At 44.3% G+C, this 24,257-nt stretch overlaps 3 protein-coding genes across 7 annotated transcripts; 2 read left to right on the top strand and 1 right to left on the bottom strand.

Moving 5' to 3' along the window:
• The first annotated feature begins 10,480 nt into the window (after positions 1-10,480).
• Positions 10,481-14,484, top strand: mbd4 (methyl-CpG binding domain protein 4). Of its 3 annotated transcripts, none has more exons than XM_041846721.2 (8): positions 10,481-11,275; positions 11,434-11,936; positions 12,097-12,938; positions 13,112-13,171; positions 13,287-13,421; positions 13,563-13,712; positions 13,926-14,029; positions 14,188-14,480. In XM_041846721.2, the coding sequence occupies exons 2-8, from the start codon at positions 11,554-11,556 to the stop codon at positions 14,260-14,262; spliced, it is 1,749 nt and encodes a 582-aa protein (XP_041702655.2). In that variant the 5' UTR covers positions 10,481-11,275; positions 11,434-11,553; the 3' UTR covers positions 14,263-14,480. The 3 variants fall into 3 exon arrangements, with proteins under 3 accessions (XP_041702655.2, XP_041702654.2, XP_041702656.2); XM_041846720.2 differs by having other exon boundaries at positions 11,430-11,936; XM_041846722.2 differs by lacking the exon at positions 13,112-13,171 and having other exon boundaries at positions 11,430-11,936; positions 14,188-14,484.
• A 178-nt stretch (positions 14,485-14,662) lies between these two features.
• On the top strand, positions 14,663-17,500 carry LOC121538582. 2 transcript variants are annotated; one of them, XM_041846725.2, is made up of 6 exons: positions 14,663-14,817; positions 15,197-15,330; positions 15,415-15,542; positions 15,646-15,705; positions 15,808-15,997; positions 16,684-17,500. In XM_041846725.2, the coding sequence occupies exons 2-6, from the start codon at positions 15,268-15,270 to the stop codon at positions 16,792-16,794; spliced, it is 552 nt and encodes a 183-aa protein (XP_041702659.1). In that variant the 5' UTR covers positions 14,663-14,817; positions 15,197-15,267; the 3' UTR covers positions 16,795-17,500. The 2 variants fall into 2 exon arrangements, with proteins under 2 accessions (XP_041702659.1, XP_041702658.1); XM_041846724.2 differs by having other exon boundaries at positions 14,663-15,075.
• Positions 17,501-18,373: 873 nt separating this feature from the next.
• LOC121538578 (protein disulfide isomerase Creld1-like) lies at positions 18,374-23,890 on the bottom strand. 2 transcript variants are annotated; one of them, XM_041846719.1, is made up of 11 exons: positions 23,671-23,890; positions 22,793-22,927; positions 22,499-22,581; positions 21,972-22,082; positions 20,268-20,359; positions 19,978-20,157; positions 19,758-19,853; positions 19,580-19,663; positions 19,370-19,465; positions 18,831-18,971; positions 18,374-18,725 (listed from the first exon to the last, which is right to left on the bottom strand). In XM_041846719.1, exons 2-11 carry the CDS (start codon positions 22,907-22,909, stop codon positions 18,505-18,507), a joined length of 1,221 nt encoding a protein of 406 aa, XP_041702653.1. In that variant the 5' UTR covers positions 22,910-22,927; positions 23,671-23,890; the 3' UTR covers positions 18,374-18,504. The 2 variants fall into 2 exon arrangements, with proteins under 2 accessions (XP_041702653.1, XP_041702652.1); XM_041846718.1 differs by having other exon boundaries at positions 22,793-22,921.
• Positions 23,891-24,257: the final 367 nt, after the last annotated feature.

Genomic DNA, 24,257 nt, shown 5'->3' with positions numbered 1-24,257 from the left:
TGATCAACTAAGGTTGCTCTGATTTCATTTGCAAGTTGTTGTCTTCTTTGGCCATGAACTCTTCTACCAGCTCTACCCCTACCTCTCACTCTTCCTCCCCGTCTCATTCTCCCCCTCCCTCTTCCTCTTCCTCTCTATGCAACGTCTTCCATTGTTGACCTGTGGTCTTTTCATAGTGCTTACTTCCTGATTGAAGTGGTAACAATTAACCATTGAGGTGTTTGGCCAGGTGGCACATGTATTGGCCAATTAGCTCATGTAGTGTCATTTTGAATGGCAGTGTTTTGAAATGGCAAACATGTGACTTTATGTCAGATTGTTGTGTCTTGTGCAGAGAACCATGTGCAGTGCATTTAAAAAGTGCCATTTTGAATTGCAAAATGTGTGTAAAGCAGCAAATGTGTTTAGACTTTTGGAGACTTGAGAAGAGGTTTTGCTCTCTGTGTGTCAGTTTAAATAATTGTGCTGTGCATGTCATTTTAGTGTGTTAGCAATTGGGAAAAAAACTGTAATTGACCTTTAACTGGGCTGTGCTTGTCTAGGCCAATACTTTCCCCTGACTGGGGGCAAGTCTCAGATGAATGTCCTAAAAATCATCTGTCCTCGGTTGCAACATTCACTACTCACTGCCTCTGGAAGCAACGTCAGCATAAGAACTGTTCGGGAGCTTATTGAAATGGGTTTCCATGGCCGAGCAGCCGCACACAAGCCTAAGATCACCATGCGCAATGCCAGGCGTCGGCTGAAGTGGTGTAAAGCTCGCCGCCATTGGACTCGGGAGTGATGAATCACACTTCACCATCTGGCAGTCCGACGGACGAATATGAGTTTGGCAGATGCCAGGAGAACGCTACCTGCCCCAATGCGTAGTGCCAACTGTAAAGTTTGGTGGAGGAGGAATAATGGTCTGGGGCTGTTTTTCATGGTTCGGGCTAGGCCCCTTAGTTTCAGTGAAGGGAAATCTTAACGCTATAGCATACAATGACATTCTAGATGATTCTGTGCTTCCAACTTTGTGGCAACAGTTTGGGGAAGGCCCTTTCCTGTTTCAGCATGACAATGCCCCCGTGCACAAGGCGAGGTCCATACAGAAATGGTTTGTCGAGATCGGTATGGAAGAACTTGACTGGCCTGCACAGAGCCCTGACCTCAACCCCATCGAAGACCTTTGGGATGAATTGGAACGCCGACTGCGAGCCAGGCCTAATTGCCCAACATCAGTGCCCGACCTCACTAATGCTCTTGTGGCTAAATGGAAGCAAGTCCCTTCAGCAATGTTCAACATCTAATGGAAAACCCTTCCCAGAAGAGTGCAGGCTGTTATAGCAGCAAAGTGGGGACCAACTCCATCTTAATGCCCATGATTTTGGAATGAGATGTTCGGCGAGCAGGTGTCCACATACTTTTGGTCATGTAGTGTATTTAAAAAACAACTTGAGTAACACTAACAATTTGATATCAATGAGATGGGCACATGTAGTAGTTACAGAAAATCTAATATATACAGTGCATTCGGAAAGTATTCAGACCCCTTCCCTTTTTCCACATTTCGTTACATTACAGCCTTATTCTAAAACGGATGAAATTATTATTATTACTCCAAGGAGTCTTAACATGTTCTCATAGAGCTGATGTTTTGACGAGCCTCCATGAAATGCGCAGCCACCGGGTTTCTCTGGCCATGAGTCCTGATATTAATCCTGTGTTCTGCTATCCTTGTTTTCAGAGCTAATTTCATTTTTTCCTACATAGCATACATTTCCTACATTTCCTACAGTGCTCAAGACGTGCCAGTATTTTTTAATGATATGGTTGAACTGTTTGCCAAGTGGCGAGTATTGAAAGTTGCATTGAACTCGCTGGTCAGGGGGGTGGGGTGGTTTGGGCGTGAGGCTGTCATCCTGTGTCGTATCTTTGTATCAGGAATATGGCATCATTTGAAATGTGGTCTCACCCATTAAAACAACAGGGAAGTTTCTCTCATATTTATGGACCACAGAGTGGGCCAAAGCTTTCTCCAGACCATGACCTAGTGGACACATCAAAGTCTACAGTCCTTAGCAATCCCGTTAAGCGCCTGACCAAATAGATGGAAAAACACATACACACTCTCTTGTTTCTAAATGGGCTCTATTGTTCTGGCACTTGAAGTCCATTGACGCAACGTCATGTCAGTTCCCGACTGTGCATCTGTTTCTCCTCTGAAAAATAACCGCCTGACAGTCCATTTTCTGCCCTGAAATAAAACCATTTTGGACAACCTCCCTTTTTTTATTACAGATTATTCCTAGCATGGTAATCAAACCAGCATGTTCACTGAAACCGATGAACAGCCCAGTGACAACACATGAGACTAAGGTTTCATGGCAGGGTAATGAAACAGTGCATTTTTTCTATAATTACAGTATTACCCACGGGGATATGGGGGAGGAGTAGTGAGGGGATCATTATTAAACGCTAAACAGGATCACCTCCAGTCCAGTGTTATGGTTTTGATAGTGCCTGACAGGCTGATTGCATACAGGCCTTAAAGGCCTAGTGAAGTGTTATCAATACATTATGGTGGCCTGTGGTTTATGTGTTATCTCTCGTCGCCACAGCAACGGGGAAGCGTGATAACACCCAGGCCATTGACCAATCACCGGTGCCCACTTGGGAGCAGAGCCTCAACCTGTTGTCGTAACATAGGCCTCTTGATCTGTACATAACGACCATGGAGTTTATTGCTGTGCTACACACTGATATACTTTGGATTGTCAATCGTCAGAGTATTTTCCATGATACTTTCTATGAAGCAAATTTGCATTTTTTTCACCATTGCATTTTTTACTAGATATGCTATGTTAGACAAGTATCCTATATATTAATTTGCTGTGGAAACAAACCCTAAATGTTATCTAATATGTAACCAATATCCAGATGGGCCAGTAGAAGGCAAAAACATTTACTACATTTTAGACCAGGGGTGGGCAAACTTTTTGGCTTGAGGGCCACACAGATTTTTTTGGGGTCGATTTCTTTTTCAAAATCAATTTGCGAGCCAGATAAAGCGCAGTTATTTGAAAATATATAGGTCCGTTATCATTTTTACATACTTTCTATCAAGTTTTAGATGTTCAAGGGTGGCCTGGGGTGGGTCATTGGGCTCATCACACCAACATGAGTCTTTCCCTGAGTTTTGATGTTACCTCCCTTCCTTCATGCAGTGGTCTTGGTCGGAGAACACTCCCTGCAGCAGGGGCTCCCTTCCTCCTCTCCCTGCATGCCTCTCTTTCTCCAGCTGCCTGCCCAGCCCCAGGCGCTCCACCCTGCTGCTGCAGCTCTGGTCTGGCTGTAGGGGGCGTCAGTGAGCAGGCACAGGGGCTCTGGCATTCTGCTGTCAACATCCACTGCCTCACAGAACTGCATCCACTTCCACCAGTCCCTGTCAGAGCTCGCCTGGTCAAACATTGACACCTGCTGGCTGTCTATAGCAAATACATTGGACTTCTGCTCTTCTATACTTTCACTACCTTGCTTTTGTTTCACAATGATTGTGAACTGGCAGCTTATTAAAAGGCTCCATACAAAGATGACATATCGTTTAGAAAAATGTATAATTGTTGCTTTGATGCAGCTGAACCTTTACTCTTGAAGACAAAGCACACTCTTTTAAAATGAGGTTAATCACACAGCAAACAATAAACACTCATATTCTTGAAAAGAAAACCGTCAAAACTGATCACCACTGTTTGGAATCACATTCCCATAGAGTAGGAGGAGAGTGACTTGGAGGGCTTGCATACGATGGACCAGATAGGAGAGGAGGAGCCTCCTGGTCGCTCTATCTTCACCTTCTAAATCTCTGTTCTTGTTCCTGATGCTCACCACCCCGTTCATCATGCCCAGGGCCAGGTACTGACTGTCGTTAGTCCACCTGGGGTCAAAAGGATTATGGCAATCCTGACCATAAAATAATATAAGAATAGATGAAAATAACAACAAATACTCAGTACTCACCCACAACATGTTATCTTGCTGCTGACTTTGTGCTTGGATTAATCCAATGGCCACCCGGACTATTTGCATTGACATTTTTGACATGCGTTTTTCTGGATTTTTTTGTTGTTATTCTGTCTCTCACTGTTCAAATAAACCTACCATTAAAATGATAGACTGATAATTTCTTTGTCAGTGGGCAAACGTGCAAAATCAGCAGGGGATCAAATACTTTTTTCCCTCACTGTATATATATACTACTAGTCAAAAGTTTGGACACACCTACTCATTCAAGGGTTTTTCTTTATTTGTAAAATGTTTTACATTGTAGAATAATAGTGAAGACATCAAAACTATGAAATAACACATATGGAATCATGTAGCAGCCCAAATGTGTTAAACAAATCAAAATATATTTTATATTTGAGATTCTTCAAATAGCCACCCTTTGCCTTGATGACAGCTTTGCACACTCTTGGCATTCTCTCAACCAGCTTTATGAGGTAGTCACCTGGAATGCATTTCAATTAACAGGTGTGCCTTCTTAAAAGTTAATTTGTGGAATTTATTTCCTTCTTAATGCGTTTGAGACAATCAGTTGTGTTGTGACATGACAAGGTGGGGGGGTATACGGAAGATAGCCCTATTTGGTAAAAAAACAAGTCCATATTATGGCAAGAACAGCTCAAATAAGCAAAGAGAAATGACAGTCCATCATTACTTTAAGACATGAAGGTCAGTCAATACGGTGCAGTTCAAGTGCAGTTGCAAAAACCATCAAGCGCTTTGATGAAACTGGCTCTCATGAGGACCGCCACAGGAATGGAAGACCCTGAGTTACCTCTGCTGCAGAGGATATGTTAATTAGAGTTACCAGCCTCAGAAATTGCAGCCCAAATAAATGCTTCACAAAGTTCAAGTCACAGACACATCTCTCAGGTCACAAATCTAGCTGCTGTGATTGCACACTGTGGTATTTCACCCAATAGATATGGGAGTTTATCAAAATTGGATTTGTTTTCTAATTCTTTGTGTGTCTGTGTAATCTAAGGGAAATATGTGTCTCTAATATGGTCATACATTTGGCAGGAGGTTAGGAAGTGCAGCTACGTTTCCACCTCATTTTGTGGGCAGTGTGCACATAGCCTGTCTTCTCTTGAGAGTCAGGTCTGCCTACAGCGACCTTTCTCAATAGCAAGGCTATGCTCACTGAGTCTGTATATAGTCAAAGCTTTCCTTAATTTTGGGTCAGTCACAGTGGTCAGGTATTCTGCCACTGTGTACTCTCTGTATAGGGCCAAATAGCATTCTAGTTTGCTCTGTTTTTTTGTTAATTCTTTCCAATGTGTCAAGTAATTATCTTTTTGTTTTCTCATGATTTGGTTGGGTCTAATTGTGTTGCTGTCCTGGAGCTCTGTGGGGTCTGTTTGTGTTTGTGAACAGAGCCCCAGGACCAGCTTGCTTAGGGGACTCTTCTCCAGGTTCATCTCTCTGTAGGTGATGGCTTTGTTATGGAAGGTTTGGGAATCGCTTCCTTTTAGGTGGTTGTTGAATTTAACGGCTCTTTTCTGGATTTTGATCATTAGCGGGTATCGGCTTAATTCTGCTCTGCATGCATTATTTAGTGCCCGGCCTGTTCCTGTCCCTCGCACCAAGTCTGTGGTGCGCGTTGCCAGCCCGGTCCAGCCTGTTCCTGCTCCCCGCACCAAGCCAGTGGTGCGCGTCGCCAGCCCGGTCCGGCCTGTTCCTGCTCCCCGCACCAAGCCAGTGGTGCGCGTCACCAGCCCGGTCCGGCCTGTTCCTCCTCCCCGCACCAAGCCAGTGGTGCGCGTCGTCAGCCCGGTCCGGCCCGTTCCTGCTCCCCGCACCAAGCAAGTGGTGCGCGTCGCCAGCCCGGTCCGGCCCGTTCCTGCTCCCCGCACCAAGCCAGTGGTGCGCGTCGTCAGCCCGGTCCGGCCCATTCCTGCTCCCCGCACCAAGCCTGTGGTGCAAGTCGTCAGTCCGGCACAGCCCGTGCCTGTTTCACCGGTGCCTGGTCAGCTGCTCCACACCGGAGCCTAAGCAATCCGCTCCACTGATGTCCAGTCCAGCTCCAGCCAGCGGGACCAGACCAGGGGCGCTACGGGGGGTTAGTTAGAGGGTGGTGGTCACGCCCGGAGCCGGATCCGCCTCCGAGGCGGCATGCCCACCCGGCCCCTCCCCTGTTGGGTTTAGTTGCCGCGGTCGCAGTCCGCGCCTTTGGGGGGGGGGGGGGTACTGTCACGCCCTGGCTCTGGGGACTTTTATATGTTGAGCCAGGGTGTTAGTTTATATGTGTTAGTTTCTGGGTGTTAGGTTCTATGTTTCGTTTTCTATGTTCTTGTTCTAGTTTATGTGTTTCTATGTTGGCCGGGGTGGTTCCCAATTAGAGACAGCTGTGGCTCGTTGTCTCTGATTGGGAACCATACTTAGGCAGCCTGTTGTGCACTTGTCTTTTGTGGGATCTTGTTCCGTGTAGGTTTGTGTTTATGACCGAGGACTTCACGTTTAGTTTTGTTGTTTTGTTATTGATAATAGTACTCAATAAAAGATGTACGCATTTCACGCTGCGCCTTGGTCCACTCATTACGACGATTGTGACAACTGCCAAGTTTACACCTTCACTATTACAGTGAAAGGTTTTGTCCAGGAAGTTGTCTAAAAGGGATTGAATTTGTTGTTGCCTAATTGTTTTTTGGTAGGTTTCTACACTCATTTCCTTCCATCTATAGCATTTCTTTAATATTGTGCAGTTCCTTTGGCTTTGATGCCTCATGATTGAGTATTGCTCTGTTCAGGTAGACTGGGATTTTGCTGTGATCTGATAGAGGTGTTAGTGGGATGACTGTGAACGCTCTGAGAGAGTCTGGGTTGAGGTCAGTGATAAAGTAATCTACAGTACTTACTGCCAAGGGATGAGCTGTAGGTGTACCTACCATAGGAGACTCCTCGAAGCCTACCATTGACTATGTACAGACCCAGCGTGCGACAGAGCTGCAGGAGTTGTGACCCATTTTTGTTGGTTGTTTTGTCATAGATGTGTCTAGGGGGGCATATTTGGGAGGGAATACTGTCACTTCCGGGTAGGTGTTTGTCCCCGTGTGCTGAGAATGTCGGGTTCTTGTCCAGTTCTGGCATTTAGATCGCCACAGACTAGTACATGTCCCTGGGCCTGGAAATTGTTGATCTCCCCCTCTAGGATGGAGAAGCTGCCATTGTTAAAGTATGGGGATTCTATTGGGGGATATAGGTAGCACACATGAGGACATTTTTCTCTGTTAAGATACTTTCCTTATTAATTTCTAGCCAGGTGTAAAATGTTCCTGTTTTGACTAATTTCATAGAGTGGGACTACCAGCTCTCTGTAACCTAGAGTGCAACCAATGGGTCCATCTCCTCTATACTATGTTTCTTGTAGGATAACAATGTCTGTGTTTGATGAAGTCTGGGTTCCTGCTCTTTAGGAACCCACTCACTCACTCAGCAACAGCCTGTCTCACTGCCTGACAGTCAGGAGCAGGTCACAGTGAAATATATTTTTAAGAGACATGCCTTGGCAGCCGCGTTGCAACTTAGAAATAGCCCAAAAATCTGCAAACTGCGACCAATAAATTTGACGGGAAAACCTCAAACATGGCAACACTGTGTATGCTGCTGCATAAATGATGTAATATGACATGGAGATATGTACAGTCGTGGTCAAAAGTTTGAGAATGACACAAATACAAATTTTCACAAAGTCTGCTGCCTCAGTTTTGATGATGGAAATTTGCGTATACTCCAGAATGTCATGAAGAGTGATCAGATGAATTGCAATTCATTGCAAAGTCCCTCTTGGTTACCTGCAAGGAAACACGTGCCGTCATCATTGCTTTGCACAAAAAGGGCTTCACAGGCAAGGATATGGCTGCTAGTAAGATTGCACCCAAATCAACCATTTATCGGATCATCAACAACTTCAAGGAGAGAGGTTCAATAGTTGTGAAGAAGGCGTCAGGGCGCACAAGAAAGTCCAGCAAGCGCCAGGACCGTCTCCTAAAGTTGATTCAGCTGCGGGATCGGGGCACCACCAGTGCAGAGCTTGCTCAGGAATGGCAGCAGGCAGGTGTGAGTGCATCTGCACGCACAGTGAGGCAAAGATTTTGGAGGATGGCCTGGTGTCAAGAAGGGCAGCAAAGAAGCCACTTCTCTCCAGGAAAAACATCAGGGACAGACTGATATTCTGCAAAAGGTACAGGGATTGGACTGCTGAGGACTGGGGTAAAGTCATTTTCTCTGATGAATCCCCTTTCCGATTGTTTGGGGCATCCGGAAAACACCTTGTCCGGAGAAGACAAGGTGAGCGCTACCATCAGTCCTGTGTCATGCCAACAGTAAAGCATCCTGAGACCATTCATGTGTGGGGTTGCTTCTCAGCCAAGGGAGTGGGCTCACTCACAATTTTGCCTAAGAACACAGCCATGAATAAAGAATGGTACCAACACATCCTCCGAGAGCAACTTCTCCCAACCATCCAAGAACAGTTTGGTGACGACCAATGCCTTTTCCAGCATGATGGAGCACCTTGCCATAAGGCAAAAGTGATAACTAAGTGGCTCGGGGAACAAAACATCGACATTTTGGGTCCATGGCCAGGAAACTCCCCAGACCTTAATCCCATTGAGAACTTGTGGTCGATCCTCAAGAGGCGGGTGGACAAACAAAAACTCACAAATTCTAACAAACTCCAAGCATTGATTATGCAAGAATGGGCTGCTGTCAGTCAGGATGTGGCCCAGAAGTTAATTGACAGCATGCCAGGGCGGATTGCAGAGGTCTTGAAAAAGAAGGGTCAACACTGCAAATATTGACTCTTTGCATAAACTTAATGTAATTGTCAATAAAAGCCTTTGACACTTATGGAATGCTTGTAATACTTCAGTATACCATAGTAACATCTGACAAAAATATCTCATAACAATGAAGCAGCGAACTTTGTGAAGACCAATACTTGTGTCATTCTCAAAACTTTTGACCATGACTGTATACTGTAGCTAAGAAAGTAATACTAAGTGTATGTTGTGTAGTAAGCTGTTAGTAGCTCATGTGCATCACCCTAATAATTTGGTCCCTTTCCCCCTCATAATTTAGCCTACTGTTCTGACTTGGTGGTGAAAATGTAGCCTATATCCTGTTTTAGATAAATGTAATCATCAAATATTGTAAGAGCTTTCATTGTCTGCTTATATGCCCCCTTTATTTATCCTACGGTTCTGACTTGGTGTACAGGGAGAATACTCCAAGAACGGCCCATGTTCTGAATACTGTCGCTGTACATTTCAAAAGTGCTGAACAAATAGTTATATTGACTACGTCTGTCCTAGCTCGCTCATAAATGTCTTAATCGAAATGACGGATTGCCTCTTATCCGCTCGTCCTTCCCTTATGCCTTAGTTTGTATATCTCAATTGACAGTAGAAACCACATTTGTTTAAGCAAGTCAGCCATATCAGCTATGTTTTTTAAAAAGGCAGCAAATGAGGCTGAATGAACTGTTTCGCTGCCAGACAAGGCTCCGCTGATAGCCAGGTATAGTGGTGGTAAGGATTCACTCCATGGTGCTGAAAAGAACGCTCTGCTGTTGGGACAGCTTTATCAATCAATCAATTTTATTTTATATAGCCCTTCTTACATCAGCTAATATCTCGAAGTGCTGTACAGAAACCCAGCCTAAAACCCCAAACAGCTAGTAATGCAGGTGTAGAAGCACGGTGGCTAGGAAAAACTCCCTAGAAAGGCAAAACCTAGGAAGAAACCTAGAGAGGAACCAGGCTATGAGGGGTGGCCAGTCCTCTTCTGGCTGTGCCGGGTGGAGATTATAACAGAACCATGCCAAGATGTTCAAAAATGTTCATAAGTGACAAGCATGGTCAAATAATAATCAGGAATAAATCTCAGTTGGCTTTTCATAGCCGATCATTAGAGTTTAAAACAGCAGGTCTGGGACAGGTAGGGGTTCCATAACCGCAGGCAGAACAGTTTAAACTGGAATAGCAGCAAGGCCAGGCGGACTGGGGACAGCAAGGAGTCACCACGGCCGGTAGTCCCGACGTATGGTCCTAGGGCTCAGGTCTCTCAGTTGGCTTTTCATAGCCGATCATTTAGAGTTGAAAACAGCAGGTCTGGGACAGGTAGGGGTTTCGTAGCCGCAGGCAGAACAGTTGAAACTGGAATAGCAGCAAGGCCAGGCGGACTGGGGACAGCAAGGTGTCATCATGCCCGGTAGTCCTGACGTATGGTCCTAGGGCTCAGGTTCTCAGAGAGAAAGAGAGAACGAGAGAATTAGAGAGAGCATACTTAAATTCACACAGGACACTGGATAAGACAGGAGAAGTACTCCAGGTATATTTATGTAGGCCCTAACAGTTTATGGGCACCGTTTGTCACCGTTATAGTGCAATTAATGTATTGTTTAGTTTTGTGCTGTGTTGTGTAGTGGCTTTGCTGGCATGCATCTAAACTTTTTAAAATTTTTTGCCCCACCAAGATTTACATGCTAAAATCGTCACTGGGTACAATGGTAGTACCATCATACTTCAAAGCTAAAACCATGGTACATTTCCATGACTCAGACTATACCATGGTATAAGTGAAAGTATCATAGTAGTACCATGGTATGAATGAAAGTACCACAAGTAGTACCATGGTACATTGTAAGGGTCATGTTCTTCTTCTTCTTTAAAGTTGTATGGCAGACTACACCTGTTGGTGTATCGCCGCCACCTACCGTACCGGGTATTGAAACAAAACATATTCTATTTCGGGAAGGGGGCACGACATAATACAAAAATAAATTAAACAACCGTCCCACTCATTCAGTCACAGTTTAAATCACATCCCGACACAGGCTCAGGTGCCGACAAGATTCCTTGTAATGCCTCTGCAGAAAAACCTCTTAGCCCCCCAAAAACGCTCATCAGCAGTCACAATGTACAGGATCTGCTCGCTTGTGCGCAGACTCCTTTCTCTGTTTCCTGTCCTGTCTCATGTGCTGCGTTCTGCGCATGGCATGTGTGAGTAAAGCAGAATCGCTCACAAACTAGGTCACACACTTCACAGCACAGCGGCAAATACAATTTATCCAAAGATGTTGATGTCATGTCTCCGAAAAGCCTGGCATCCGACAACTTTATTCTACTCGATCTTCAAGTTATATGCCAACAGAGATTAACCATTCAACCATAAAAGCACGTGATTATGAGACATGTAAACAAGCACAGCTAAATCGACTATCAAGAAGGTAAGCCAATCTGCAAATTGTTTAGCTACTTAGCTCGCTAAATAGCAGATAGCTAGCTAGCTAATAGTCACCTATTTGCCCAAACCATACTTTTTTAAAAATATGATAGACAGGGTGAGTTGACTATTCTGATCCATCATTTTGTTTGTGGCAGGAAGGTATAGAGCCCCAGATGTCCTGAGAAGAACATCATCATGACTGAAGATAAGAGGAGCAGAGCAGGATCTCAGCCTCATGAAACCCAGCGTGGGACAGTCTGAGACAGAGTTACAGCCTCTATGCTTCTGCATGTGGACAATATGCTATCACTGGGTTATCATATGTGTCAGGCTAAGACTGAGCCTACTGTTGACACAACCTGTGCTTCCCCTACTGACAACAACACAGTCACAACCAGGCTCAAAAACACTGACCTCAACACAGAGAACTCCATCACTGACACACACTCCAATCCTAATTCTGACACAGACAATATGGCTGTTCCTGGTTCAGATATGATAGTTACCAAAGAGACTGATCCCAGTGCAGTCAAGAGTCAGCTGACCAGACAGGAGGGTGAGGAGTCATGCCAGCCTTCTAGTATGCCACTGGGCTGGGTGAGAGTGGTGAGGCAGAGGAAAAGTGGGAAGACTGCAGGAAAAATTGACATCTATATAACAAGGTGATTCAGATTTTTTCTTCACCAAATACTCTCATTGCATGTAAACATCACTGAAGTGTGTCTGTATCTTACTGTCAGGGCTAGGGGCTAAGTGCATTGCAGATAGAGTGAGATCCTAGGATCATTGATTCCACATGAAGTAAATGATCTGCCTCTGTAGTCCCCAGGGACGGAGGTTCCGGTCCAGGACGTCTCTTCAAGCCTTCCTTCTCAAAGATGCAGGAGGGGGTCTACAGATAGATGACTTTGACTTCACCATTGCCAAGAGTGGCAGTGTAGCTGTGACCCCACTGCCCAGCCAGGAGAGACAGAGGAAAGGTCTTCAGGAACACACACGTCACACCTCAGAGGCCAATATCAAAGAAGACAGGCAGGACACAGAGGAGAATATGGAAAAGGAGGGTAGAATATTAGGCCTGCCTTCAAATAACACAAAAAGAGCCTCTTCCGCAAAATCCTGCAAGCTGAGAACCAGACCCAGAGACAAGGGAACGATATCAACTCAGCAGAGGCCTGACAGGCCTCCCTTGGCAAGGGGGAATCACAGACAGGCAGCTGGGAGAGGCACAGAAAGGGGCCACCCATCAGACACAGATGAAGACATCAAAGAGCCAAACATACAAGCCTCTGTGAGAAGGGGTGATGATGAGACTGAGAGGCATTTGAAGGTCGTGGCAGTAGTTGATGATGTCATATTGGAGAAGAGCCCCCAGAGGAGGCCGGGGCTGCTGAGAGAGAAGCTGCTCAGGCTGGCCCCGCCCACTGAGCTACAAGACGCTCTCGTTGGTCGAGGAGAGCAGCTTCCTGTGTCACTGTTACTTGTCCCAGTCCTTAGGGTGCAGTCTGCTTCTGAGAGCGAGGGGAAGGCTGAGTCTGAAGGTGTGGGAGTGGGGGAGACTGAGGGAGTGGAGGATATAGAGGCAGAGGTGCATGAAGAAGAGCTGCCATCATCTCCCCAGACCACTGGAGGGCGATGTACACCATTAAAAGATTCCCAGAGCAGTATGTATCAATTTCCTCTGCTGTGCATTGTGCTATCAGAGTTGTGATGCATAATGTGCATTGACTGTGATGCCTAGATGGAGAAAAACGTAATTATCTTCTTGACTCAAGAGAATAACATGTTTAATGTGTGTAGTGATGCCTAAGGTGCTTGTTGTTCCTGTTCTGTCCAGAACTGTTAGGAGAGAAACGGAAGACCAGTCCTTATTTCAGTCGAAAGTCATTGAGAGATGGTAATAATTTCATAAATGATAGAATTTAACAGAACTCACCATTCTTGGAGAAAAACGTAAGTTAAATAAAAAATAGTTTCTTTATGATCAAAACCCCTTATGTCCACACACACAGGTCTGAGCCCCCCCAGGAGGAATGCCTTCAGGAAGTGGACCCCTCCTCGCTCCCCCTTCCACCTGGTGCAGGAGACTCTTTTCCACGACCCCTGGAAACTCCTGGTAGCCACCGTGTTCCTCAACAAGACCAGCGGTGAGACACACACACAAACACACACATGCAAGGCTCAAACACACACACAGGCACTCAAGCACTTTTCCAATCATTTTCTAACATCTACAATAAAAACATTGGAATTATCTCACACAGTCTCTGTCCTGTCTTCCTTTTCAGGTAAGATGGCCATCCCGGTGTTGTGGCAGTTCTTTGAGCTTTACCCATCAGCGGACGAGACCAGGAGGGCAGAGTGGAAGCCCCTGTCTGTGCTGCTGAGGCCTCTGGGCCTGTATGAACTCCGAGCCAAAATCATCATCAGGTTCTCTGGTGAGTCACTGTTCCCATCTCCACCTGTGGATCCAAGAGATGATAAATGAAATGTAGAATAACTGCTCACTGATTTCCCTCCTAGGAAGTGAAGTTTTAGTTTTAGTTGAATCGAGGATGGCGACTGGGCTATCCTATCCTCCATGTGTTAGAGGTGTGTTTGTTTTTGCCAGCACCTGAGAAATAATGGGTATGTGCATATCTCTTATGCAGATGAATACCTGAACAAGCAGTGGCGCTACCCTATAGAGCTGCATGGGATTGGGAAGTACGGCAATGACTCCTACAGGATCTTCTGTGTAGAGGAGTGGAGACAGGTGAGTGAGTCACAGACCCCATAGTAGGTTGTTGCATACAGTTTATAGTGTATTATCCCTTTAGCAAAAATGGCAACTATTCTTAAACCAACATTTAAATAATAGCGCCAGATATTGTCAACTACAGATATTGCCCTTTTGTGTGTATGTTTACATAGGTTGAACCCCATGACCACATGCTGAACAAGTACCATGCTTGGCTGTGGGAGAACCATGAGAGGTTGGGAATCTGAATGATGAGGAACTGCAATGTCACATTTTAACACAACATATTTTATCAGTGGAAGAATGTTCTAGTTCTTAAATCATAAGGCTTATAACCTGATATCTCAGTATCTCTCTTGGAAATGATCCAAAGACTATGTACTGATCCCTGCTCCTCTCAAGACTAAGTAGTAACATTCCATTGTCTGAACAGTCAAAAAACAATTGTTACTCAACATGATTGTATTAAATAAATGGTTTTATCATGTTTTAAAAGCCTAATGACTCATTTACATTCAATTGGACTTTGATGTTGTGCCTCTGGAAATGCAACTGATAAACTGTGTCCCCTTTGTCTAGTGGAGATTGGTGTTCCTTTCTTGCGTGTACTGAATAGAGTCTCCATCTGTCTAGCTCTGAAGCCATGCTCTGACAATAGCTCGCCCGGCCCTATTTCACATGCTAATAAACTTTCTTTAGGAGAGCACTGGTGCATTTAGCTACGCTCAGCTCCAGCTTTATTCTCTGTCAGCACACGAGTAACCCGATTCCCAAGGCAACAGTTGCCACCGCAAAACACCCAAGTGAGTGCATTTGTTTGTACTATTTCAATTTAAATCCAAGTCTTAATAGTCATTAAAGTAAATATTTGAAAAGGAAGTAGTTTGCAAGTAATAAATTCAACTTTACTGTTATGAAGAATTACTTGACTGTTATGACATTGCCAGTTGTAAGAAGAGAGCTTAGTAGTGTGAAAGTTAAGACAGACCCTTTAGACGTTTTTCAATGCACAAGGACCGGACTCCACTGCTGGCACAGCCCTGTCTACGGAATGAAACTTCGTAAGAAAACAGCTTTGTCGTTTTGAATGAATGGTTTACTCTCAGTTTGAACTGTGCATGTTTGATTATTTGACCCGTTCAGTGTTTATACTGTGCATGATTCTTCTATTCATTACCACAGCTGCTGTTCGCCTGAATTCAACACCTCTGTCTATTCCTCGATCCACACCTGTCCGTCAAAGTCGCTACCTTATGGTCACTCCCCTGACATTGCCCATCATCTCACCTGCCTCTGCAGCACAGCCAGCCAGCCAGGTGTGCATTAACGCTAAGAAAAAGACAATTCAAGTGTTATAAATATTTTTTGCCTGTTGTGAAAACGTCCTATCTGGTCGGCAGTCTGTCCCCAGACTGGACCCCCTCCATCCTCCTCTGGTCCATAGACGAACGGTCAGCCTGGAGACCCCTGCTGTGCATCACCACAACCACCAGAGGGCATTGGTAATGAAGAGAAAGGAGCATTACACGTGAGTCCAGTAGTAAAACAGCAGTAGAAAACGACATGATACCGATAATATGAAAATGTCACATTTCTGCCAATTAATATTTTTTTCTCTGGGGATTTGTTAGGTATCACCAGGTGTGGCGGAAGCCATTCTACGGATCCTGCACTGAGAGAGAGGAGTACAGGTAAAAGAATCCTCGTCTGAATTATTGCTTTCCTTCCCATACCTAGGTGGGCTTCTGGCTTCTGTCATGTTGTTTATAAATCTCTGTCTCTCGATTTTCCAGATCGGCAGTACGTCAGCAGCTGAAGAGCCAGATAGAGGAGAAGAGGGCGGGGCTGATGCTGCAGTTGACCAGTAAGGCAGAGGAGGCAGAGTTTTTACAGGAAGTGGATCGCTTGGCTCTCTCCAGTGAGAGACAGCAGAGGATCCAGCACAGCAGAGAGATGAGCCAGTACAGAGATGAGAACAAGAAGGTAATACAACAGGGATCATCAACTAGATTCAGCCGCGGGTCGGAACAGGCAGCGTCGGCAGGTAGCCTAGCGGTTAAGAGTGTTGGGCCAGTAATTGAAAGGTCACTGGTTTGAATCCCTGAGCCGACTAGGTGAAAAATCTGTAAATGTGCCCTTGAGCAAGGCACTTAACCCTAATTGCTCATGTAAGTCGCTCTGGATAAGAGCGTCAACTAAAATGTTAAATATAAACATAATTACAAATAATTTTTAGACTGCAAGACGCCCAAACAGATATGTTTGACTAAAACATAATAATTTCAAACCTTGCTTACATGTGTATATGATCACGTATCTCTATTATGCATGGGAATACTTGGGAACAGATTTCTTAAATTAAAATCACTTGGAGCTGATTTCCTGGTGTTTTTATAGTCTTATGTCCAACAATAAAAAGTTTATCTTTTTTTTTTTTTCAGAAAACCACCCGCGGGCCAAATTCACGGGCCGCCAGTTGGGAAACCCTGCAATACACACACACAATGTACTAATGGCTGGAGCGGGTGGTTTCCATGTGTTTGATGCCATTCCATTTGCTCTGTTCCGGACATTATTATGAGCCGTCGTCCCCTCAGCAGCCTCCACTGACTTAGTCCTAATGTGAGATTCTTTACTCACATACTCTTCTCTTTTGTGTGTGTGTATAGCTGATGGAGCAGAGCTGGAGGGACAGGGCACTGACTCGCTCTCTGGATGCCCTGAGGGAGCGAGAACTGCTACGCCACAACCCCATTAACTGGAGCGGCACACTGAAATAGAAACGCACACCTCTGCTCACAAATGTTCACACATATTCTCTTTTTCCATAGCTAGCTTTGTAGGGGACTTCTTCACTATCTGTTTCCTTGAATGACTTTAATCTACATGCAACGGCAGTGTCTTCAGCAATGAGCAGCATTAGCTCAAATTAAATTGCTTTTAGTTCATTTCAACAACATGTCAAATACAAATGGTGAAAGAGGTTATTGTAAAGAAAATAGAACTCTGGGGAATCAGAATTCCTTATTAAATAAATGGCCATAATGCAGATAAGTGCTGGGAAGCTTAGACCTAACAAACAAAACAAACATACTGGTTCTGGAACCTAAGGACATGATTAACAATTCAAATGGAGATTATTGAAAACATCATCTGGAATGTTGAAAATGAAGAAAGACGGATCATTTGAATAAATCTTTTATTCTAAGCGTACTAGCTCTAGTAGCTACTCGGGATGAGGGTGGGACAACGTGGAGGGATTATTAAACAGATCACTTTGTGGATTCAACTGCAAATGTTGACAGTTCTGATAAAATACATTTGTGCATTTCATTGTACAGTACCCCATTTTACCTGGTGCTGATCAAACTCGATGTATCACACACATCAAACAGATACAGAATAAAAATCAGAAAAATGTATTTGCAAAAAAAGATGTTCAGAAATTAGTTATTGCAAAACAATAAAAATGGGTGTTCACTAGGACTACTGCCTTTTACTCTCTTGCTTTCTCATGCACACTGCTCAGGCTGTACGGTTTGGGGTGGTGACACATTATTATTATTATTATTATAATTATTATAGTGATGATCCTTTTATCCTGGTTGAACAGTTTAAGGGGGAAACAAGCAGCTCTAAATGCCAATCAGGACAATAAATCCATACAGTATGGCCTTTCTCAGATCCTTTTCTCATGCATTCATACAGTAAGAATCAGTTTGTGCAAAATCACAAAGTCATAATAGGGACGGGATTATAAATCGTGTTATAACGTTGGACATCATTTCACTGGTGCAACAGGACGCATCTGTCCTTTCCTAAACATTTCCCATGTCCACCATAGCAGCAGTCTTTAGTGCTTCAATGACCATCCCATATCACCTTCTATCTCCCATTACCAGGGAAACACCTCTGTTCCTCAGTAAAAGGTGAAATGATGAACAGTAGAATGCTGATGAGGTAAGACGGGTAGCTAAGAAGTTTGGGTTGCGATGCGTGGAAATGGACAGACATCATTTTGGAGCAATATTTTGCCCAGTAGAAGATACAAATGCATAATAACTTGGTAACAATCAGTAGTGGTCTTATTAGACCTGACACTCCCTCCCTTTTCTCCCCCCATGAGTCGAGGCAAGAGGCTTGGGTTTTGTCTCCCATATCAGTGCAGACAGAGAGTCCAGTGTCCTTAGTGTCTTTTCAGTGTTCTTGGATCGAGTAGTACTCAGTGTTCTATCTTCACTCCTCCATTGAGCTCTCTGATTTGACTAAGCTCCAAGGTATCTTATTCATCTCCCTCTATCATCTTAAAGGTTCACAATCCAGAAGACCCACATCCTTTAGAACCCCCCGCCGCCCCCCAAAGTAGTACAGTACATCCCTGATTGGCTAGCATTCCTGTAGCCGTCCCACCCCCTCTGAGTTTTTGTCGCCCTCATTGGCTTGCATTCAAGAGTTCCTTCCTCTTTCCTCTATCCCTGGCTCCTGATAGGCTAGCGTCCCTTTAGGAAGCCGTCCAGCATGCGGTCGCCCTTCTCTGACAGCCAGTATCCGGCCATGGCGGCCACGCCTCCGATGAAGATGGCGGTGAAGACCATGTCGCCCTTGGCGGCGAGCGTTGCTAGGGCACAGATGACCACGCCAAAGAACATCTGCTGCAGGACCAGGACCTCGTCATCAGTCATGTCATCAAACAGACCCTTCTCTGGACCACCTGATGGGGAGATGGCGGAGGAAGAGAGAGAGATTAGGTTTGTGATGCTGTGGTGTGTAGGTCATGCAGAAAGAACTATCACGTTTGTGTGTGTGTGTCACTTACTCAGCGGCTGGTTCTCCACACAGATGCTGTCTCTACGGATGAAGCCGTCAGCACATTCACAGCGGAAGGACCCCTCGTCATTGAAACACGCCTCATTCAGCCCTGGACATGCTATCGCCCGCTCACTACACTCATCCACATCTGGGAGGGAGAGAAAGAAAAGATGGATAGAGTGAACCCCATGACAAGAGTGTATACTAAAAGTAAGTGAGAAAGTCAGACTGCTTTAATAAAAGGTTCATCGGATTGGCTGAATCAGGGGCGCAACTTTGGTTTTAGAAGTGGGGGGGGGGGGACATAATTATTTTTATCCAGTCGGATAAACATTCCAAACAGCCTACCCGACCGCTGGGAGGCGTCCGCATGGTCCTAAAGAACTCTGTTTGCCTTGTTTTATATCACATTCCAATGATAAAACCGGCGGGGGACAAAAATACAATTTCAGAATGTGGGGGGGACATGTCCCCCGTCCGTCCGTCCGTCCCCAGTGAACGTTGCGCCCTTGGGCCGAATCATATAGTAAAAAAGAGTTCCCTCACCGAGACATTTGGCTCCTCTGAGCTTGTATCCCCGAGCACATTTCTTACAGCGGGCTGGACCACTGCCCATACAGCCCACACATGCCTGGTCACAGCCTGGCACAGAGGAGAGAGGACAGAGGTCTGGTTCAGCACACAGGTCTACCAACAACAAACAGGATCAGTCATTACTCTGTTACTAGCAGATAGTAGAGGGAGAGCCTACAGTACCTCTGCACTCGTACGATCCATCTGTGTTGTGGCAATAGGTGTTGGAGGGACATCGAGCCAGCTCTGTGCCACACTCATCAGTGTCTGGAAACAACATGCAAAGCAGGAGTTAAACGCAGACACAGTCCGAAAACTAACGGACGACACACAAATACACACACAAAAGCCAAATACTCACCAACACACTTGTTGTCATGGAAGAGCCACCCAGGTTTGCATTCCAGACATTTGTAGTTCTCTGGCCCTGAGCACTTTTTACAGGAGTGGTAGCATGCTACAGACATCACACAGAGGATAAATTATTGGTTTGTGAGCATTCTACATGAGATTGCTTGATAATATATAAGCCAGGCTGTCTGGTTGATGTTCAGACAGGCAAACTGTTTCTGAATGGGTACCTGCGCAGGCTGGTGTGCTGTGATTGGAGCTCTTCTCTCTGTAGTAGCCGTCTGCACAGCTCTGACACAGCTGACCGAAGTACCCCGGGTCACACACGCACTCTCCATCTCCCAGACGCGTGCCCTCTCCCTCACAGCGACCCAGACCACCACACACACCTCCAGGACCGGACAGACACTCTGCAGCACAACAACACACAGGGTTAATACCGTGACTGTGTGTGTGTGTGTGTGTGTGTGTGTGTGTGTGTGTGTGTGTGTCTGTGTGTGTGTCTGTGTGTTCTCAGTACCTTTGCAGTCTGGTCCAAAACGTCCCGGGGGACAGCAGAGTGGGAGCTCTTCTATACACAACCACTCAAATAGGTCTGGAGCCTCTTGTTGTCTATGCACACAGAGAGAGACAGTGACAAGGTCAGTGGTGAGAAGGGAAGAACACACATACACACACAAATAGCATACTGCTTAGGTGTGTCTGTACATTGACACAGATCAGTTACAGTGCCGTGAAAAAGTATTTGCCCCCTTTCTGATTTTCTCTATTTTTGCATATTTTTGATACTTAATGTTATCAGATCTTCAACCAAAATCGAATAGATAAAGGGAACCGGAGTTTACAAATAACAAAAAAAAAAGATAGTTAATTAAATAAATAAAATGCATGCAAAAGTAGAAAGGGGGCAAATACTTTTTCACAGCACTGTATACACTCCCCTCCATAAAGAATTTGGACAATGAAGCCACCATTTTAAATTTGACTACACTCCAGCATTTTGGATTTGAGATCAAATGTTTAAAATGAAACGACATTACAGATATCACCTTTTACTTGAGGGTATTTTAATACATATCTGTTTTACCGTTTAGAAATGATAGCACTTTATATATCTAGTCATAAGTATTTGGACAAATTCACTTATATTGTATTAAAGTAGTCAAAAGTTTAGTATTTGGTCCCATATTCCTAGCACGCAATGACTACATCAAGTTTGTGACTACAAACTCATTGGATGTATTTGCAGTTTGTTTTGGTTGTGTTATGGGTTATGTTTTGCCCAATAGGAACTGAATGGTAAATGATAACTGGATGAATTGTCTTTCTAAGTGAGTAAATAAGATGTTTCTGAACACTTCTAAACTAATCCTGGTAATGCCAAGATTAAGAAAAATCATGAATGAATCATTAATAATGATGAGTGAGAAACATGCTAACCTCTCACCATTACCAATAACGGGGAAGGTTAGCATTTTGGTGGGGGTATGATCTTTGTGCCTTTCTCACTCAAAATTTCCACAATTCATTAATGATTATCCATAATCATGGTAGCATCCACATGAATGTAGAATATTCTTATTTACAATAAAAGTGACTCCAAAATGACACAATAGATGTGTTATTCACCAAAATATAATCAGAAACAACCAAAACAAACTGCAAATCCATCCAACGAGTTTGTAGACTCACAAGCTTGATATAGTCATCGAGTGCAAGGAATATGGGACCAAATACTACACTTTTATCTACTTTAATACGCTGTAAGTGAATTTGTTTATACTTATGACTTCATCAAATGGGGGGACTAGATCAAATCAAATCAAATCAAATCAAATTTTATTGGTCACATGCGCCGAATACAACAAGTGCAGACATTACAGTGAAATGCTTACTTACAGCCCTTAACCAACAGTGCGTTTATTTTAAACAAAAAAAGTAAGAATAAAACAACAACAAAAAAAAAAAGTGTTGAGAAAAACAAAGTGATACATAAAGTGCTTCGATTTCTAAACGGTAAAACAGATATGTATGATAATACCCTCAAATAAAAGGTGAAATTACTTGCTGTTGCCTCATATGACACATTTGATCTCAAATCCAAAATGCTGGAGTATAGAGCCAAATAAAATGTTGCTTCACTGTCCAAATGCATATGGAGGGGAGTGTACACATTTAACACATTTACAGTCAGATACAAACAGACACGATGTGGCATACATACCGGTGGAACCACCATGTCTCCACTTGGTCCTCTATCTGCTCCAGCAGTTTGTTACAGTCAAAGTCTGATTTCTCACACGCTGCCTCCACTATCTCCAGCAACCTGGTTTCACTGAGAACGAGGATGGGAGGGGAAGAGTGAGTAATGTAGAACACTTCACTAGCGAACATAGCACAGAGAAAACAAATAACAGACCCTTGTATCCTCCATTATGCACTCTAGAAGTATCACACACACACACAGTTTTGAAAGGCTGTCATACTGTGTAAGAACATAGGGGGTACTAAGCTCGTCTTGTCAGCCTTGGCTTAATCAGAAGGACAACAGATTCAGGTCAGCGGCATCAGATTCAAGCCTTTTATAGCAATAATGGTGCATTGGCCACTCAACAACATGCTATGGCTTGTCAGAGATTAGCAGGCCTTGTGGACTTGCCTCTGCGTAAACACAGATGTTAGACTGTAGGTCCTAAAGACTGCTTATTCGTAGAGATTCTAGAGACATGGGCATAGTGGGGCCATTAGTACCTGCGAGCATATTTAGCCAGCTTTTCCTCCTCCCAAGCAGTGTTGCCACCCCCAAAATTCTTATTGGATGTTTTCTCCAGTCCCTGGGAAAAACAAAAAATCTAATACCATCAGGTGAAGACAGAAACAGAACAACAAAGAGAGTAAAATGGCAGCTACTGACAGAGACATAAGCAATAAGCAAAATAGAGATACCAACAGATACAAACACGCACAATATGACCGACAAACTAACAAACAGAGGGAGTGAGAGAGACGGGAAGAGAGACAGACATACAGACAGACGACTTCTACCTTGATGAAGCTGTCAGTGAGCTTGCGGCAGGTCTGGCATGGTGCAGTCTGTACTCGGACCACAGACAACACAGAAAAGAGCACCAGGGCAGGGAGCAGGGGCCACAACCACGACATGGCTTGGACTACCTACCACTCAGCCACGGAGGACAGAGACAGGAGATTCAGTACATCGTAGTTGACCCTAACTACTGATACACAGTCTGATATTTCTTCATCACAGTGGTTATGTCACGATTTGTTACTGTGTCTTTCAATCAACCTAGTCATTCATCATACTTTGAGAACTGCTGTGTACCATGATGGGCAGCAGGATTTAAAAAAGTGTGTGAGAAAAAAAAAGGAGGATGAGTTATATACGTTTTTCAGTAAACAATGCAGTGCCACTGACTTCCTGTATCTTTATCTCTCTAATCATAGCTATGTTTTGCCAAATCCAAATCTAGTTGGATCCTGTTAAGGATAAGCCTAATGATGATTATGTTACATCGCATATGCTGCCTGGCAAAAACATAGCTAACTTAGCTAGTTTTATTATTAGCTAGGTATGGAGCTCACTAACGTTGTCCTGACTGAGCCATCTAGGCTGTGGACCAGAAGATCATCATCATTCTAGCTAGTTAACGTTAGCCAAGGTCCCGTTCGCAGTCACATCTGATAACCCTCCATCCCATCAGGTCAGTGCAAGTAATATGAGATGATTCAAAACCACCGCTGCTGCCTACTGTACATTGCAAGACAGAAAATGTACTATGCTAACTAGCTAGCTGCCAACTAATGCACTTTTTAAGGCAATTTAGCTAGCTGCATAGCTAATGTTAGCCACATTGCTTCAACAAAGATCTGCTTCCAAAGAATGATGCTGTGCTGAATCCTACCTTCAGCTTGCTGCAAACTCTCAGAGTTTGCAGGCAATAGACTGGGAGCGTCCTCAGCACAGTAATGCAATTACACGGTCGTTCACCGGTTTAGTTCTTCAACCATGCCATTCATTGACCAGCCACCTTATTATCTAAGGTAGTTTCCTGACCGGTGCTGATGCAAGGGTTCTAGTAGCTTTTTACTGTCTCTTTTTGGTTGAGACGCAGCTGGCAGGATACCGCCCAATCCCACTGGGACCTCAGTCTTCAACCAATCATTACTCGCCGAGTACCAAAATGGGCGCGCCTTGTTCCTAAACGACATGAAAGGATCGTTTGCCCTGAGACTATTTGGCAGACAGGAAATCATTCAAGATTATTTAGAATCACTGCAATTTCAACACTTCTTTTTATTTTTGTACAAATACACATGAACATGAATCAAACCACTGTAGACGGTTTTGACTAGGTGGTATACAGCAATGACCGGAAGTGAGTTTTTCGTAGCGGGTTAGGAGAATTTATGCAGCAGGTTAGGATAATTAATGTAGCAGGTTATGATAATTAGGTTAAGGTTAGGAAAAGTGTTAGGGTTAGTTAAAATG

This window comes from Coregonus clupeaformis, chromosome 24 (assembly GCF_020615455.1).
Source record: "Coregonus clupeaformis isolate EN_2021a chromosome 24, ASM2061545v1, whole genome shotgun sequence".
In the NCBI taxonomy this organism is placed as follows: Eukaryota; Metazoa; Chordata; class Actinopteri; order Salmoniformes; family Salmonidae; genus Coregonus; species Coregonus clupeaformis.
Note: the sequence above shows the minus strand (reverse complement) of the source record. Positions and strands in the feature narration are given on the sequence as shown.